General features: G+C 40.8%; 1 protein-coding gene across 7 annotated transcripts in view; it reads left to right on the top strand.

Moving 5' to 3' along the window:
• Add3 (adducin 3) overlaps positions 1–17571 on the top strand; it is a 109762-nt gene that overhangs the window by 79472 nt on the left and 12719 nt on the right. For all 7 annotated transcript variants that reach the window (XM_055630143.1, XM_055630141.1, XM_055630142.1 and 4 more), the window contains 7 exons: positions 1298–1509; positions 9616–9754; positions 14091–14242; positions 15037–15117; positions 15893–16042; positions 16476–16619; positions 16727–16825. In XM_055630143.1, coding sequence (XP_055486118.1) covers positions 1315–1509; positions 9616–9754; positions 14091–14242; positions 15037–15117; positions 15893–16042; positions 16476–16619; positions 16727–16825 — 960 coding nt within the window. In that variant the 5' untranslated portion in view covers positions 1298–1314. The remainder of the gene's footprint in view (positions 1–1297; positions 1510–9615; positions 9755–14090; positions 14243–15036; positions 15118–15892; positions 16043–16475; positions 16620–16726; positions 16826–17571) is intronic.

Genomic DNA, 17571 nt, shown 5'->3' on the forward strand with positions numbered 1-17571 from the left:
AGTAGAAAATCTCCTCTGAGAGCAAAGCAGGAGAACCCAGTGGCAGCAGCTATAATAAACCTTTTGCTGACATCCTGAAACACTGTATTCATTCTTTTTTACCTAGCTGTCTCCTCTACAGCATTAGGAACCAAGTTTTCCATTTTACCTTGCCCTACATCTGGGTGCCACTTGTAGACATTTTTAAAAATCCATTTTATTGGGTTCTTTTACCTCCATCTTTTTTCCAACCCTTATTCTACCTAATCCCTCCCAAGCCCCCAACACTAAGTAGAAGAGAAAGAAGGTTAGAGGAGAAAGGGGGCTTAGACCTCTATAGGCTACTTCCTGTTGGTTAGGGGCATAGAGTTCTTTGAGGCAAGATCAGTCTTCGTTGTCAGAATAGCCAGCATTCCAGCAATAGCAGATACAGCAGCAGGATGAACCAGCAGCAGAGGGGAGGAGGAGCAGCTGCTGAAGGCCCTCTCTTGGGGCTGTGGCCTTTTTATACCCTCTCTAGACTCCCCAGAATTCCAAATGAAAAGTTTCTGCAGTTGGTAAAACCATGCCCTTGCTAGAGCAATAGACAGTCATAGTTAATGGCTGTGGACAATCTGAAGCAGCCCCATATCCCACACCTGGGATTAAAACAAAAATATATTCACATAACATAGCTGGGGTTTTAAAGGAACCAGAACTCTCACTACACTCCACAGTGTGACATTTTCGTAAAATACAAAATAATGTGTTTATGTATAAAATTGCAAGAAAAGTTTATAAATGTTTATTGTTACATTGTGTACTTGCCACAGACTGGAAAAGAAATGTAATAAAGCCCAAATAAATTAGTCTTGATAGTATAAAGTCAAGTGTTATCCTCAGTATCAGTAATCATGATAACTGAGTCAGTTGTTCATGTGACTTCTAAAGAGTTTTTGTTCTTTCTTGGAGTCTGAAGCACCATCTGCCTGAGTGATACAGTCTAGCTACCTTCACAGTTCTGACATTCTCTTGGGAAGTTACTGAATCATTTGGAAACCCTAGTTGTATGTCTTCCATCCATCAGTAAGTTACCCTGAGGAATGAAAGGATCCCTGAATGGGGCAAACGTTTGGTCTGACATAAAGCATGCACCAGGAGAGATGCGCTGATGCTGCACACTATTAGTGTGCCGTGTTTCACCCTGGGGTACCGTGACCATTGATTCCTTTAAAAAGTCCTTTATGAGTTCGTTAGCTCTGAAAATGGTCAAAAGTTCTGTTGGCTCCTGTAAAGGTGTTGTAATCAATGTTGTCCTGTCTTTGTGTTTATTATGTAGAGAACAAGACTTGAAACATGAGTTCAGACACCAGCCAAGCTGTGATCACCACTCCTCCCCCTCCCAGCATGCCTCACAAAGAGAGATATTTTGACCGAATCAACGAAAGTGATCCGGAGTACCTTCGAGAGAGGAACATGTCTCCTGATCTACGGCAAGACTTCAATATGATGGAGCAGAGGAAGCGAGTTACTCAGATCCTGCAGAGTCCTGTGAGTTAAAGTAATAATAAACCTTTCCTCCTCCTTGGAGCCCTTGATATGATATAATGAGATTGCTGGAACTCCTTCAGGTAGAATAAGGGATAGGAAAAGAAAGAGTGACTCACTTAGAAATGTGTGTGCAAAGCTTTAATAGTAACAAATCATTATCTCAGTAATGTACATTGGCTCTGTGTACATTTTCTGGGTGTAATTTCATCTAAAGAAAGACAGGTGGTTCTACTGAAAGCTGGAGGATATTCAAATAAGACATTATCTGAGCAGAGTGACCAGTATGCTCAAGTCCTGGGAGCAAGCTAGGTACATTCATGTGCATATTTTTGTGTCCCTTTGGTGCCTTTATCTTCACACTCATAGCAGTATAGAAGGAGTTCAGGATTTTGAGAAGTTTTGTGCATGAGTAGCTTACTGTTAATACAGGCACATGTATATGAACACATATATGCAGGCACCCCACATTAGCTAGGCTAAAAGTGGATTATAAATTTAGCTTAAGCTGAAAATTTTGTCAATACAGTACTTGACTTAAATCATATTGAAGTGATTTGTTAAATTTCTTCCAGTGCTTTAATGCAGTGGTTCTCAGCTTTCCTTAATGCTGCGACCATTTGCTTCAGTTTTTCATGTTCATAACTATAATTTTGCTACTGTTATGACTCATAATGTAAATACCTGTGTTTACTGATGGCCTTAAGCAACCCCCATGAAATGGTTGACCTCAAAGGGGTCATGACCTCCAGGTTGAGAATCACTGCTTTAGTGAATTTACACAGGTCCCATTAAGTGATGGGAAATGAGAAAATCACTTTTTTGAGAAGCAGAATGGATTCATAAGTTTGTGCATAATGAAGATCATAGGACTCTTGAGGCAGAGTTAGCACACATAGGCACATGGTATCTAGGTTAGGATTATATTAGGTTTCCAGTTTAGCTGCTAAAATAAGCACAGGCCATCCAGCTGCCTAATGTGGCCTGGTAAATCATTTTGTTATGTGCCCTTGTGAATTTAATCACAGGAGTTGAGTCCAAAGCCAAAGGGGAATTCCATTCTGAGTAATTTTCCCTTATAGTGGCCGTGATGAAAGCATTGAAAGAAAGTTAGAAAGCAGTGCGAGCTTTGAAGGAGTTTGTAAATGTGGTGCCGGTTTAAAAGAACCCTTCCATATAGAACAGAGATTAACCAGAGAAATGACGATGACAGAGTCCATGCCCGGTGCCTTGCTATATTCAAACCTAAAAAAACCACAGTTATGAATTAACTTACTGGCCAAATGATTGTTGAAGCCTACACTCTACAGCAACTATGAAAGTATGAAATCAAGACCAAATTTTGTTCAAGATTGTAAAACATTGCTATTTTTTTTTTTTTTTTTTTTTTTTAGGGTAAATGCTCCACAGTCAGTGAAAATTCAAATGGAAAAAGTACCAAGTTCATTTCTATGCCAAATTTTTTGTTTTCTAGTATTCCTTCATTAAATACATCATAGTGTTGAGACTATTTCATTTTTTATAATGTATCTTTTCATTTATTTATTCATTTGAGACAAAATTTCTCTGTGTAGTCCTGGCTATCCTGGAACTTGCTCTGTAGACCAGGCTGACCTTGAATTTACAGAGATTTAGCTGCCTCTGCCTCCCGAGTACTGGGATTAAAGGACCCTTGTTCCTTTAAGTACAATTTTGTAGGGTTCCTGCTGCTATATTTCTTTAAAATTTTTTTTTGTTCTCCTAAGATTATTGGAGTCTACTTTATGAGATAAATTTATACCCAATAAAAGCCAAATCAAAGTTTTTACTAATTTATGTTTATAAGTAACAAATTTATTTGAGAAGAAAGCAAAACCAGAGAAACTAATAGAAGCAAAATATACTTTTTAAATTAAACTCTCATTGTGTTCCAGGAACCTGTTACAAACTTCTAGAAATTATTGATCCTCCAAACAACTTAAAGAAACATTGACATATTTACACATGAATAAATTGAAAATTGGAGACTTAAATAACTGGCTGAATGTTTTAGGGCCTGGTTAAATGGTGGGATTGTAATTTTAACCCAGGTGCCATTCTGTTAAACTGTAACTACCAAAGCCTCTAAAACAGTGAAAAAGTTTCTGCTCACAAATCATTTTACATCTTCACATTTTGGTGCTTAAGTTAATTGGGGCCAACCCAAGGGGAATTTCTAGGGATACGACACTGTGGACACATGCAAATGTGTATATATGCAAAAACAACACCTAAAAGAGCAAAGAACTTGTCTCAGAGCTGTGGGTATAAGGGAAAAAAGAGACTTTGTCTTCTTTTGACTTTTAAGAAAAATATTGTTTCTTTCTAAGGATTTCACAACTTTCTTTCATAGTTGAAGTATAGGTAATGTATCTCAAATACCTAACATAAATGGTATTCTAAAATAGCAGGAAAATATCTTGTGCTAGAGGCTTATTTCTTTAGAAGAAATTTAATGGTGTGCCTTTATGCAAGTAATTGGCCAGAATCACCATATTCTTTCTGGTCACTTAGGAAGCTTAAGATGCAAATATCCTTTATAAACTTTTATTTATATACCAACTTGAAGAAAAGTTACTATTCAAACCTTTATTATATTAAGTCAGTGTAGGAGGAAGACCAACCAGAGGAAAGTTTGCTTGGTTTGTTTTATCTCGGTAGGTCCAGTGGTCATCTATTTCCAGATTAATACATTCCTTAATGGCAAAATCTAAGGAAGCTTTGCTCCTAATCTTGCTTTAGGAGAAATCTAAACACGTAACACCCCGCCCCCCCACCAACACACACATACACAGAGTTCTCCTCTCTGGTAATTATTACGAGGTATAATATCCAGAAGTGGGTATGTCTTTAACATTGCTCGGGATTCTGTTACCTAAGTCTCCTAAGGTAGACATTACTAATAGATCTGGCTGTGTGTTTTGTGGTTTGTTTGTAGCATTAGCTAAAATAATTGCATCAGGTCAGTTTCTTTTCCAAGTGCTTTTCCTTTAGTCTACATGTTTTGTGTAAGTGTGTGGGTGCCGCTGTGTGTAAGTGCATGTGCTTATGTGTTCAGAAGCCAAAGGGAGCTTCAGGTATTATTCACTCCCCACTTTTTTGGCAGACAGGTTGTGTGGGTGGAGATGACCTGAACTGGCCAAATGGGCTAAGCTGGCTAGCCAGCAGCCCCCAAAGATCTTCCTGTGCCCACTTGCCCTGCCATAGGATTACAAGCACGTGCCACACCTGTTTTTGTTGTTTTAATCTTTTACTAATTCTTGAAGAGTTTCACAAATACCTATGTGTGTGTGTGTGTCCGCGCATATATTAACTATTATTCTTTTTATAATAACATTATTTTGGGGGGGTGTTCAAGACAAGGTTTCTCTGTGTAGCCCAGCTGTCCTGGACTTGCTTTGTAAACCAGGGTGGCCTCAAAATCACATCGATCTGTCTGCCTCAGCCTCCCTGAGTGCTGGGATTAAAGACAGGCATCACCACTCCCGGCTTCCTACAAAATATTTTTATCATAATTATCCCAGACACCTCACCCTAACTCCTTTGATATCCATCTGCCATTCTCTATGCCTCCCTGACTTTATATTCTCTCTCTCTCTCTCTCTCTCTCTCTCTCTCTCTCTCTCTCTCAGATTTCCCATTAAGTCCAGTTTGTGCTGATGTAGGGCCCTGCACTGCAGCCGTGGTAGTCTGCCAAGGACCGCACTCCCAAAGCAGCTCTTCCTTCCCATAGTTGCTCCTTAGCTAGTGATGGTGGCCTGTAAGCCTCTCTCCTCCTTGCTGGACTGTTCACGGGCTTGAGCATGTGCAGGCACCACAGCTGCTGTGAGTCAAGCAGACACGTTTACCTCCAGCCTCTGCCTCGTAATCTTTCTCCCTCCTCTTCCTTGACGTTCCCTGAGTCTTAGGGAAAGAAAATATGAATAAGATGTCCCACTTACAGCTGAGCATTCCACAGACATTTATTTTCTCCACTTTGACCAATTGTGAGTTTCTGCATTAACAGCCATCTACTGCACAAAGAAATTCCCTGATGAGGACTAAAAGCTGTATTAATCTACAGAGAGAGATGAATTTGTAGCTAACACGGTTTGATATTATATTCATTTAGTAAATAATAGTAGTAGGTTCATTCCTGGGACCTATGAGTTCCTGGTCATGGATTCTTGGTCAGATTTATAGTACCAGGCACTCATTTCTTTCTGTGGAAACAAAAAAACACCATTAACAGAAAATGGCTTTTATTTACGATTGTTACATCTTTTTCTCCCTACTCCATCCCAGTCCCTTCCAACACCCCAACACTAGGTAGGAGAGAGAAAGGTTTAGTAGGAGAGGAGACACAGTTCTCCTTGCTGCTTCCTGCTGGTTAGGGTCATTGGGTTCCTTGGAGCTAGTCCAATCCTCATTTCAGGAGATTTTTTTTTTTTTGTCTCACAACAGCAACCAGGAGCAGCAAGGGGAAGCAGCAGCAGTCTTGTTCTTTCTCCAAGCTCCACACTCTTTGGGCTCTGGCATTTATTCTCTCTTCAGAGTCTTCTGCAGCTGGCAAAGAGCTCCTCGCAGAGCCCGCATGAGGCAAATAGTCTGCTGCTGTGGACCATCTGAATTAGTCCCACATCCTACACCTGGGACCAAAACAAAACCACGTTTATATCCACAACAGTGAAGCAGGCCTTACATCACACTGAAAGTATCTGGTTGCCCTCCTGACAATTCAGGCCACTATTGCACCCATGGCATGCCCGGATTTTCTTACTTAAGTTCTCAGGTCTTCATGCTTGGGTGGCAGGACTTTACTAACCAAGCTTTCTCTCTTACCTCTTTATTTGTATCTATATTTTATGAAATTTAATTTTATAGTCTTACACAACAATGAAAGAAAGTAAAAGGATGCAAGATTCAGATAAGCTTAACTCCCTAACTTCAGCATTTTTACCTAAGCAGTATATACTATATTCTTTTAGACTTGTATTTGATGAGAAAGCTGTTTAAACTTTCAACTTTAAAGACAAGCTAAGTTTTCAAGTAGGATTTTAAGTTGCAGCTTTAAATGGCTTCTTTATATAGCACCCAATGAAATTGAAATCTTATTTTTTTTAAAAAAAAATTGTAATGCAGTTATTACACAGGAGGAATCAATCCTCCATTTAAATGACAGACTAACAGAACTGTTTTCTAAAAACCTATGAAGTGAATCTTCACCATCCTTTAGTCAAGTCAAGATTCTTCACTTTTTACTTAGGAAAATAAAAATAAAACTTAGTGTTTTGGTAACTGAGATAAACTAGACAACAGAGTATCTAGAAAAATGAAAGGCACACGGTCCTAATCATGAGCTCTCATGGTGTGGTAGCATGAGAAGACAGCTGTATTAGCAGTACCCTGGATGTGATAGAAGGAAATCTGGAGTTCAGAATAGGTCATAGAAGAGATGAAATACTGAGATTACCCCCCAACTACTGTATTTAGGAGGACTACAAGAAGGTTGCATAAGGCAAGTGTTAGATAAAGGGAAGAATTCCTCAGAAAGAATCACAGTGGAAGTCAGCACTTCCATCTGACAGAGTAGAATGAAAGGATGCTGAAGGCTAGACCAGGGTGTTAGATTATAAGGGCAAACAGAAAAAAACTAGGAAAATTACAAGGCAGTTGTATGTTTCCTGAAGTCCCAAAGAGCTGACATATTTTTTAGTTTAAATCTTTTTTTAATGTAATGCATAATACCTCTTGGCAATGCTTGTTTTCTGTCAGTGTTCAAAACTCCCCTCATCCATCATTTGTTAAGAAACTCTCTGGCTTGCACCTCAGTTTCCTCACTGGTAAACAAGGAGACTGCATTACACATCTGCTGCGAGAATAAATGAGCAACTAAGGTATGTAGTACAGTGCCTAGCACACTGTGGGGGTGTTTCGAGGGAGTTAGGTCCATAAATCCCGAAATTAAAACACGTGACACGTTTGTGGCAATGCTTTAAGGATTACAGTCATAATTTCTTGGACTATAGTTTGGTCCTTGAAGATTCTGTCACTTAATTATACTGTTTATAGAAAGTCACAATCTCCAGTTCCTCCAGCTATGCTCTTCGTTGCAGAGGGAGACATGGTTTATGCTGTGGGTTTGAATGTTGTTACTGGAGACTTACCTGGCTCTCCTCTCTAGAAACCAGGGGCGGCCCGGCTGCCTGCTTAAAAGCTCATGTCTCATTGTGCTTTGGTGAATTCTTGCAGCATGAGGACATACATTTAGCCATAATCCATTGAATAACCCCATTTGCTTTATCCACATCCAACCAAATGTTCCAGTGCCAGGGGCCTCACTCAACGTTCCTGGTCCCAGCACACCTGCTGTCTTATATTTGGTTTCAGATGTACACCCCAACTCTGATAAAGTTAGGAAAAGTGTTTCTGCCCAAGTGAAAATTCTACTTTTAGATTTTTATTCTCTTTACTTATTAGATATGCAGCCTTGAGCAAGTCATTGCATATTTTAGGAATCTTTCATGTCAACCAACCAAAAAGAATTACTTTATTGATATTTGATTGTTGTAATTAATGATTAAAGACAAAGCAATTTTAATATTTTGTTGATTGGTTTATTGGTTTCTTTTAGTGTAGAGTCTTACTATGTTGCCCCGCTGGCGGGCCTGGAACTCAGCATGTAGCCCAGGCTGTTCTCAAATTCAGCATCCCCCTTCCTCAGCCTTTTAAGTGCTGAGCAAATAGACGTGCATCATCATGCCTGCTCTTCTAATATTTGAAAGCTGAGTCAATTTACTGACAATTTTATAGAATCAACAGAAATAGTTTATATCAGTAGTAATTGTTACACTTGCTTCTGTTTTATGAACTAAGTAGTTATCTGAATAACCTTCCAAAACCATATGAAACAAAAATTGAATTATGAATATATATGAAAAAAATTAAATCTTTAACTTTAAAAAAATTACCATCTTCTGCTCTGTTGTTAACTGTGTGAAAAGACTGTTTATTTACATTGAAAATAGCTTTCTTTATGACACATAGAAGCCATTTAGACTTAGCCAAGACACTCAACCTTGATGTCAGAGGGGCTTTTCCACCTTCCCATGACACCATAGATAATCCAAAGCGTTATGGTGGTGCTTACTATATTGTGGGTTATATAGAGTGAGAACATTTGTGCTATGCCTTACCCCTGAAATTTATTACCTGTGGCTTTGAGTAACCTTGTGAAGATGTATCATCTCACTTAGCAGAAGTTTCTTATCACTTTTACAGATGCTTGTAACTCTTGAGCAACAAGTTGTTAATCTTAAAGCCATTAAATCAGTACACTGTACAGGTTTTCCTGATGCCTGTGTGTTCCCAAGGAGATTAGATAAATTTTAACCCATTTCTAGAAAATATGTACAACTTTATGGTGTACCCTTAATACCTTAACCTCATTTCTGGCTCTTACTCGTCTCCATGGGTTTATTTATTACATTACTTTGAATGACCTTGCTTATATCTAAATTATTTCATTTTTCTTCATTTTACTCTGTTGGAAGCTACCCTAAAGTCATCCTGGAAGACTATAAGGCCAAGAACACTGAATCAAATAGACTACGTCCATTCTCAGGGATGATGCATATAATGAGTGATATACATTGTAGTTGGTGTAATTTTTAACTGAATCAAAGAATAGTAACGATGGCTTCTTTAAACTGAGGGACGTTTAAATGGTTTTCTCTTAAATGAAGATACAGTTTTACAAGAAGAGTTTGGCCTGTTAACATTTATCTATTTTTTTCTATAGTTACGTAAATATTAAATGAAACTGTCTGGAGATTCTTTTCTTTTCAGCCCTTAGCATGGTAAATAAAATACTGTGCCTGTCTGCTGTAAATATTATCTTATTTTCTTTGAGATTAAGAACACCTAATGCTTTTTCTCCCTTAAGAGCGTCTTGCTTCTTTTAGTGTCTTAACCTGTTATTTTATGTTTCATATTTGGTTGTAAATAGCATAGTTAAAATCCTCAGGAGAAAGAGTGTTTTTACAGGGCAAGTTTGAAGCATCAAGTTCCGCATGAGGAGTCTGTGCTTAGGTGTTGTTTTGTGTATTCCAGGCCTTTCGGGAAGACCTAGAATGCCTCATTCAGGAGCAGATGAAGAAAGGCCACAACCCAACCGGGTTACTAGCCTTACAACAGATTGCAGATTACATCATGGGCACCTCCTTCTCAGGCTTTTCCTCACCTCCCCTGAGTATGTCAATTGTGATTTTATATTTTCTCTATTGACGAACTGTACTTCTCTGGCTACTTATTCTGTTCAGATTCAGCCCTTCAGTATATAACATATAGCTGGGTAGCATAAGCCTACAGTACCAACTGCAGAGGAGTGGAAGCCAAGGGTCGTAATATCAAGGCCGGCTTGGGAAAATTAATGAAGACCCTCAAAAGTAAAAAAGAGTTCTGCAGATGTTGTTCAGTGGCCATATGGCACAAGGCCATAGGTTCAGTCCCCAGTACCTTTTAAAAGTCAGTACCATCTGACACTTGGAGTGGCATATCAGCCAGCCACTTAGACTTTGTGAACCTTATAAACTATTACAAGCATGCTCTCTGTCCCAGATGAATGCATTTTCATTAACCTGGAAGGCCATTGTAGTAGTTACCTGTGCTCCATTTGGGCTCACGGTTTCAGTCCATCATAGCAGGAAAGGTAAAACAGCTCTGGCTGTGAGATAGGCGCCAAAGGCAGAACAGCTGTCACAGCACAAGAAGCAGAGAGAGCAGAGTGGGCTTGTGCCTGGTGGCCTACCTCTCACGACCCCCTTTCCAAGGTGGTACAGCCTCCTCAACAGGGCACAGACTGGGGACCAAGCATTCAACACATGAGCCTGTAGTGGACTTTTCCACTTCAAACAATAACAGTAACTGTAGAGGGAAAAGTTTAGAAGCCTGTCACAAGAAGTTACCTGTTCCCCTTTCCAGTGTCCTGTTGCTGTGAGCTGAGAGGTGGAGTTGATTATTGCCTGAAGGAGACTGAGGAAAACTGGATGAAAGCAGAGGACCATTAGTCAAAGTCTAGTGAGAGCACCGTGTAAGGGAGGATGTTTTATTCACTGCATAGCGCGTTGGTAAGAGCTTCAGTGTGTGTTACTGAACTTCCATGCTAACAGTAAGACTCATGGGCTGGAAGCTCCAGTCGTTGTTTGGCTGTGATGATTGTATTCAGAATCTTGGCAGTGAGGGCAGGTGCAGAGGCCACAGAGTGAGCCAGCAGGCATTGCCTCATAGAAAAGTAGGGAGATAAGGAGGTTTCCTTTCATTTATTTGTCCTCTGCTGTCTCGTTCTTTTGTTGATAGAGATTTCTAAGCCAGACCTCATTGAATTCCAGTCTTTTCCAGGCACTGGAGCCCCGATAGTAGGAGAGCGCAAGGTGGTTGTCTGTAGAACTCCAAGTGCACCATTGCCTTGGGCCTCAGGGCCCTGCGGTTGCAGTCTAAGGAAAGGAAGTGGGTCAAACTGAAAAGACCCTTCACTCTGAGACCCAAGACAGCTGCCAGCGTGAAAGCCAAACCGTGTGAAGAAAGGACTAATGGCTGATGATCTGAATGAGTGCCAAGAAAAGAAACTGAAGTCAGATCATTTAAAGACCTTGACAGAATCTCAGTGAGACATGTTAAGTGCCTGCATCAGATGTGGTTATGAGTGTATGAGGGAGAAAGACAAGCGAACATAACCGAGAACCCTGGGCAGCTTAGTGACAGCTTAGTGCTGTGCTGGGGAGGGGCAAGTGTGACCCACCCAGTGGCTGGATTCTAGCTTCCAAGAAAGTCTACCAGCAGAAACAAAACTTCAAAGCTGGAGCCATTTTTAAGCACTCTATAACAGTGAGCATTTGTGCCAAGCACTGATTTGGGGACAAGGACTACACAGGCAAGATTTTTTTTCCTTGGAGTTAGGAAATGCACTAAATAAAGAAGATCAGACAATAGGGAATGCCATGCAGAGAATTACAATATGGCGATGTTCTGGAGGTGTCTAGCAGTACATAGATAAGGTCATCAGAAACAACCTCTCTGAGGAGGTACCATTTCAGCTGATGCTTGAAGCAAGGCTGTAGTATGTCTTAAAATGGAGAGAAAATACCCAAGTCCAGGAACCAAGTGGGAAAAAAATGGGCATGAGATTGGGTTCTTCAAGGAGCGGAAATAAAGATAATGTCCTGTTTGCTCTCTGAGGGGAAGAATAGAACAACAACAACAAAATGGTGAGAGCACAGGCAGGGCAAGTGATAGTTAAATGTGATGGAAATGTGGCAGATGTCAGTCATCATAGCCAGGTCTGGCCTCCCTTTATGGGAAGACATTTTTAAACTGGCTTGATTTTTTTTTTTTAAGCCACACTAGATTTTTCTGTGCAAGAAAGGAATATAAGATTTCTGTAATTAAAAAAAAAAAGGAAAGAAAGAAAGAAAAACTACGAAGGGCCAGGGTTTAGGATCTTGCTTGCTTGGAAAATGAAAGAAGTTCAGATTGTGGCCTGTTTGCTTTGAGTTGCTGAGATGCTGCAGCCGTTGTAAACACAGTTGAGCGCTCAGGAGAGTGCCTTGGCAGGAGGTTATAGAGCAGTGCTACCTGGCCACTGCCCTCACAGAGAGAGGGCACAGGGAGGCCCCGTGAGGAAATACTACAAAGTCCTAAAGAAGGCTGCATAGCAGGAAAGAACTAATGCAAGACTCTCCCATCTGAGCATCCTAGATTCCACATCAGGGATACACATTTGGGGTTGTAAATGACAAAGCATGGCAGCAGGAAAGCCATATCCCAGTAGTATCTAGAAGCCAGGAAGTAGAAATGGACCTGTCTGGAAGATTTTTGTGATGATGTGAAAAAAGTGAAGTTACATTGGAAGCGTAAAGAGAATAAAGAATAAAATAATGATGACTATAAAAAATTATTAAAAATTAAATTATTTTAAGTGGATGTCATGGCACATGCCTTTAATCGCAGCACTTGGGAGGTAGAGGCAGGTGGATCATTTAAGTTTGAGGCCATCCTGGTCTACAGAGTGAGTTCCAGGACAGCCAGGGCTACACAGAGAAACTCTATATGTCAAAAAACAAAACAAAATTTAAAGTATTTTGTATGGCCTATATATGATTGAAACTATTTCTTTGGATTTGTTTGCAATATTTCAAATTTTGAAGATCTCAAGCTTTCGACCTACCATTTATTTTATTTTTGAGACAGGATTTCATGTAGCTCAGGCAGGCCTTGAGCTCACTGTGTAGCCAAAGATGGCCTTGAACTTCTGAGTCTTCTTTCTCCACCTCCCAAATGCAGAGGTTATAGGCATGCACCACCATGATACCAGTTGGGTTTCTCTTTAAAAGGTCTTACAATTAAAGTCGTGCCACAGGCAGGAGCAAGAAGGGGAGACTTACTACAGGACCTACAAGTGAGTTAAGGTATAGACGCAAGTAAGGAAAGTGAGGGGCCATAGAGAACAAAGTGGAAAGCACTACATTAGTACTGGTGGCCCAGGAAGTGTTGGAGCACACTATTAACCCCAGCAGTTAGACAGTTAGGTGGATCTTTGAGTTCTAGGCTAACTTGGTCTACATGGCAAGTTCTAGCCCAGACAGGGCAACATAGTAAGACACTGTCTGTCTCAACAAAAATAAAAAGTAATAATAGAAAAGAACAAAGATTACTAAGAATTGAGCTTGTAGAAATTGTAATGGCAACATTAGAGGAATAAAGAGACGAAAGAAAAGTGAGAGAAAGTAAAATTACTTTGAACTTTACATTTTGTGTGTTATTCTGTCACAGGCCATTAGAAATAGCAGGATGGAGAAGGAGGAGGAGTACCAGGTTAGAGATGAAGATCTCACAAAACAACACTGGACAGAGTCTAAGATGTTTTCATGGAGAAAAGTAAAGTAAGGCAGGAGGGTAACAAAGGCTGGGCTCAGGGAAGGAACCAGGTTGGAGGAAGCAGGTGGAAAGGGAGCCAGGAGTAGGCACAGAATCCCGGGCCTGGAGACAGAGTCTCAAAAGGAGGAGTGAGCACTGCATGGTCAGCAGTGAGGGTGAGCCAAAGCTGCTGGAGGACTCGCTAACTACCAGCTGGACTTGGTAGTTAGAAGGAGGCAGAAGCCAGAAAACTATTTGCATGCATTTTTTCTATTTTAGATGCTCTCATGTTTGACTATATAACTATATTAGAAAGATATATTTCTATTGATGTTTTTTTCATTATAAGAAACAGCTGGGTTTATTAGTAGCATTTTTTTACCTTTGGGGTCACTTGACCATCTTTTTTCCAGTGATGTAGCTTACAATCACTCTCACAGGTCCATCCAAGGCAGAACACCTCTGACTAAGCCTTCAGTGAAGATAACAACCCTTATTTTTATTCTCAGTGCTCTTCTCTGAAAGGTTGGACATAAACTGTTGCATGTGCTGGTAAGTGTCAGACGGCTGTTTAGAAAGCTAGAGCTCACCTGGACACAGGATGCTTGCCTGCAGCTAATTGCTAGCTTAGAGGATTGCTTGACTCAGAGCTCTCTAACTTTTTTTTTCTTTAGGTCTTGGCATGGTCACACCTATTAATGACCTTCCTGGTACAGATACATCTGCATATGTGAAAGGAGAAAAGCTTACTCGCTGCAAACTCGCCAGCCTGTACAGACTTGCAGATTTGTTTGGGTGGGCACACCTGGCAAATACATACATCTCAGTGAGTCCTTTACCTTTGGTTTCTTTTTCCAAACATTCCAACTGGATGCCAACAGTAATCCGCCATCTTTACTTGGAAAGTCCAGTTTTCAGACTTAATGAAAAATTAAACCTCATCTCCAAGGAAGAGACTAAATTCCCCAGCTCCCCCCCCCTCGCCTGTGATGTTCCTTTGCAGACCAACTGTAGAGCCTGCCCAGAAGGAAATCCTGCATGATCACCCCTTCCATGCTCCATAGCTGAGCTTCAGTGGTGTTGAGAAGAACTAGGGGGCAGGAAAGCAGAGGACACAAGGTTTCCTCCCTGGTGTTTGTAATAGTACACTTTCCCTTATTTGCATGCAGACAGTGTTGAAAGTTAGGAACCACATATAAGAGAGCGGTTCTCAGCTGAGACTGAGTCATAAGTGACATGAAAGTCGAAAAGTCCTGAAGGTGAGAGAAGTTGGGAAAGAAGGAAGAGGGGAAAAAAAGAACAAAACCAATTTTGTTAAATACCACAATGGAACGTTAGAACATACATGCATGCATACATACGTGCATACATACACACGTTCCTGTTCACTGTCGTCTACAGGGTTTGGAATAAAATCCACTGGAGCGCTGGATAGAAATGGTATAGGCAGCCCTACAGGTTACCACCAGTCTTGCCTTAGTGTCCCCAGGCCATGGCTTCCTGGATTCCCTCACAGGAGAAGGTCTTTTCCTCCAGACCCCTGTTCAGTGGAAGCATAATCCAGCCATATTTGTGCTGTTACTGCAAGTGTTGTAAATCCTTGTTTTTCATTTCTTCCAGGTACGAATAAGTAAGGAGCAAGACCACATTATAATAATTCCCAGAGGACTCTCTTTTTCTGAAGCTACCGCCTCCACTTTGGTATTGTTCTCTTCCCTGTGTTACGTTTTCTGGGCACCCTCGAGTTTGTTTTAAGAGAAACTTAAAGTTCAAGAAAAATAGGATGGTTGACACCCATGTTAATACATTGACTTGGAATTAATCTGATTTTTTTTTTTCTGTTTTTAAGATGAGGATCTCACTAGGTAGTCCTAGTGGCCTCACACTCACAGAATCCTGTGCCTTTGCCTGCCAAGTGTGGGTTAAAGCTGTGTGCCACCACACCTGGCCCTGCTCAGATTTTAAGGAAAATCTTTTGAATATTGTCTATCTTGTATACTTGGAAATTTTTTTCCAGACACAGTGAAAATATAGTCCGCGGTTGGTGTGAGGAAGCCGCTGCCCCGTGTTTTCTTTGCTCTGATCTTGCCCAGCAGCTGCTGCGGGTATGCAACACACCTGAAATTACACTCGTCCCGGGTACCACAGTGTCAACAAGTGGCATATTTCCACCCAATTGCAGCAAAAGTTAGACTTTGTCCATACCTCATGGAGAGCTTAGGTTAATCAGTTCCCTGGAATCTGTGTTTGTTAAGATTGAAATACTAACTTTTGTTACAAAGTACTTATTTTAGAAATAAGATGTTATGGGAACAAAGCTGCACCCATTCTTTTATGAATTGCTTTTGGCCGCCTTTGTTCTGTGTGATGAGTTCAGTTATTGCAGAAGACTATAACATCTGAAACACTATCTGGCTTAGCTTGTGGGGTACAGATGAAATTTATGCACCAATTAAATCTTTCTGCTTTTTTTCAGGTGAAGGTCAATATAATAGGAGAAGTGGTTGACCAGGGAAGTACTAACTTGAAAATTGACCATACAGGGTTCAGTCCTCATGCTGCAATCTATTCTACACGTCCTGATGTGAAGTGTGTGATACACATCCATACCCTTGCTACAGCAGCTGTAAGTCAGCCATGTGCCCAAACCGGAATGACTATAGAAAGTGCTATTCTCTTCCTCTTCCCAACACAGGGCTTTCCATCACACCCTGCTAACCCCTCTGCATACCCAGAAAGCAAAGGTTCTTGGAACCACATGCTATCACCCTAGGGAACACATACAGAAATAAGTGTGTACTTAAAAACTAATCAATTCAGTAATTGGGTCATTGAGCATTTGAGAGAGCATCTTTCACAATGTTTGGTGTCCATTTGAATTGTGTTGTGTCCCTTTACCCCCCCCCTCCCCTTTCTTCCTAGAAGTAAAGAGTTAGAGTGGGAGGTGGGCTGCAGTGGCAGGCACTAGCATCGCCCAGTGCTTCCGGGGACACCTGAAGAATCAGATTCTGAGGAGTGTGTGCAAAAACTAAAAGTGTGACCTTGGACCCCATCAATAGGTGTCCTCCATGAAGTGTGGGATCCTTCCAATTTCCCAAGAGTCTCTCATCCTGGGAGATGTAGCCTATTATGACTACCAGGGGTCACTTGATGAAAAGGAGGAAAGAACTGAACTTCAGAAAGTTCTGGGTCCAAGCTGTAAGGTATGTGCTTGTCTTTATCTGTGGGACTTTCTTTGTTGCTGCTGCTCTTAATAAAAGCATTGTGATCCATGCAGTCATGTAGAGTACTCCCTGGGCCTCTGTTGTAGGTGCTTGTACTCAGGAACCATGGCGTGGTGGCTCTTGGAGAAACGCTTGAGGAGGCTTTCCACTATATTTTTAATGTGCAGATGGCCTGTGAGATTCAGGTAGGAGTCAGTCATTCTCTCTTTTTTATTGCTCTGCATTTGCCATTATAGTTGGGTTTAGTTTATTTGGAAGTCCTATTGGCTAATGGCTTATTCTTTTATCTCTTAATGGACGTTCTACTCTATGTCAGTGACAAAGCTTGTGAGCTCAGTTATCCTTAAAGTAAAAAAAGGAAAAGAAATTAAAATCCACATTTCCACAATCTAAGAGCCTGACAAACATCATTTTGCCCATAGTCTTACTTTGTTTTCCCTCTAGTGATGGCACTGAGAAACAGAGGCACCTGTGAATCAAGTTGGGTATGTTGTATAGAGAGGCCAGAAGACTGAGGCCAGAAGTTTTATGAACTCAGACACTTACCAACTGTTCCCAGTCTGTGCCATAACACATTGGACGTTTATTGACCACTTTTTCCTCAGGGAAACTGAGGATATATAAAGGCTCTAATATACCTCCCAAAATCACACAGATCTACATAAGTAAATAATTTTACTTCAAGGACCAGAAGAGAGAGAGAGAAAAACCCTGTTTCTACTAACTTGAGAAGACACAGTCTCTCTGTGTAGCTAATCAGCTTCAGACTTGACATCTTCCTGCTGTAGCCTCCTAAAGTTAGAATTTCAGGAATGTGCTACCAGGATGTTTCTGTCCACTAGCTTGGCTTGACCAGCTTCTCTTTAGCAGTTAAGGTCCTTGTCAAGTGGGGCTGTGAGAAGCTTAGGCCAGACAGTGAGCATCGCCTTCT

The sequence above is a fragment of the Psammomys obesus genome, unplaced genomic scaffold (assembly GCF_907164565.1).
Source record: "Psammomys obesus unplaced genomic scaffold, mPsaObe1.curated_primary_1811, whole genome shotgun sequence".
Lineage (NCBI taxonomy): Eukaryota > Metazoa > Chordata > Mammalia > Rodentia > Muridae > Psammomys > Psammomys obesus.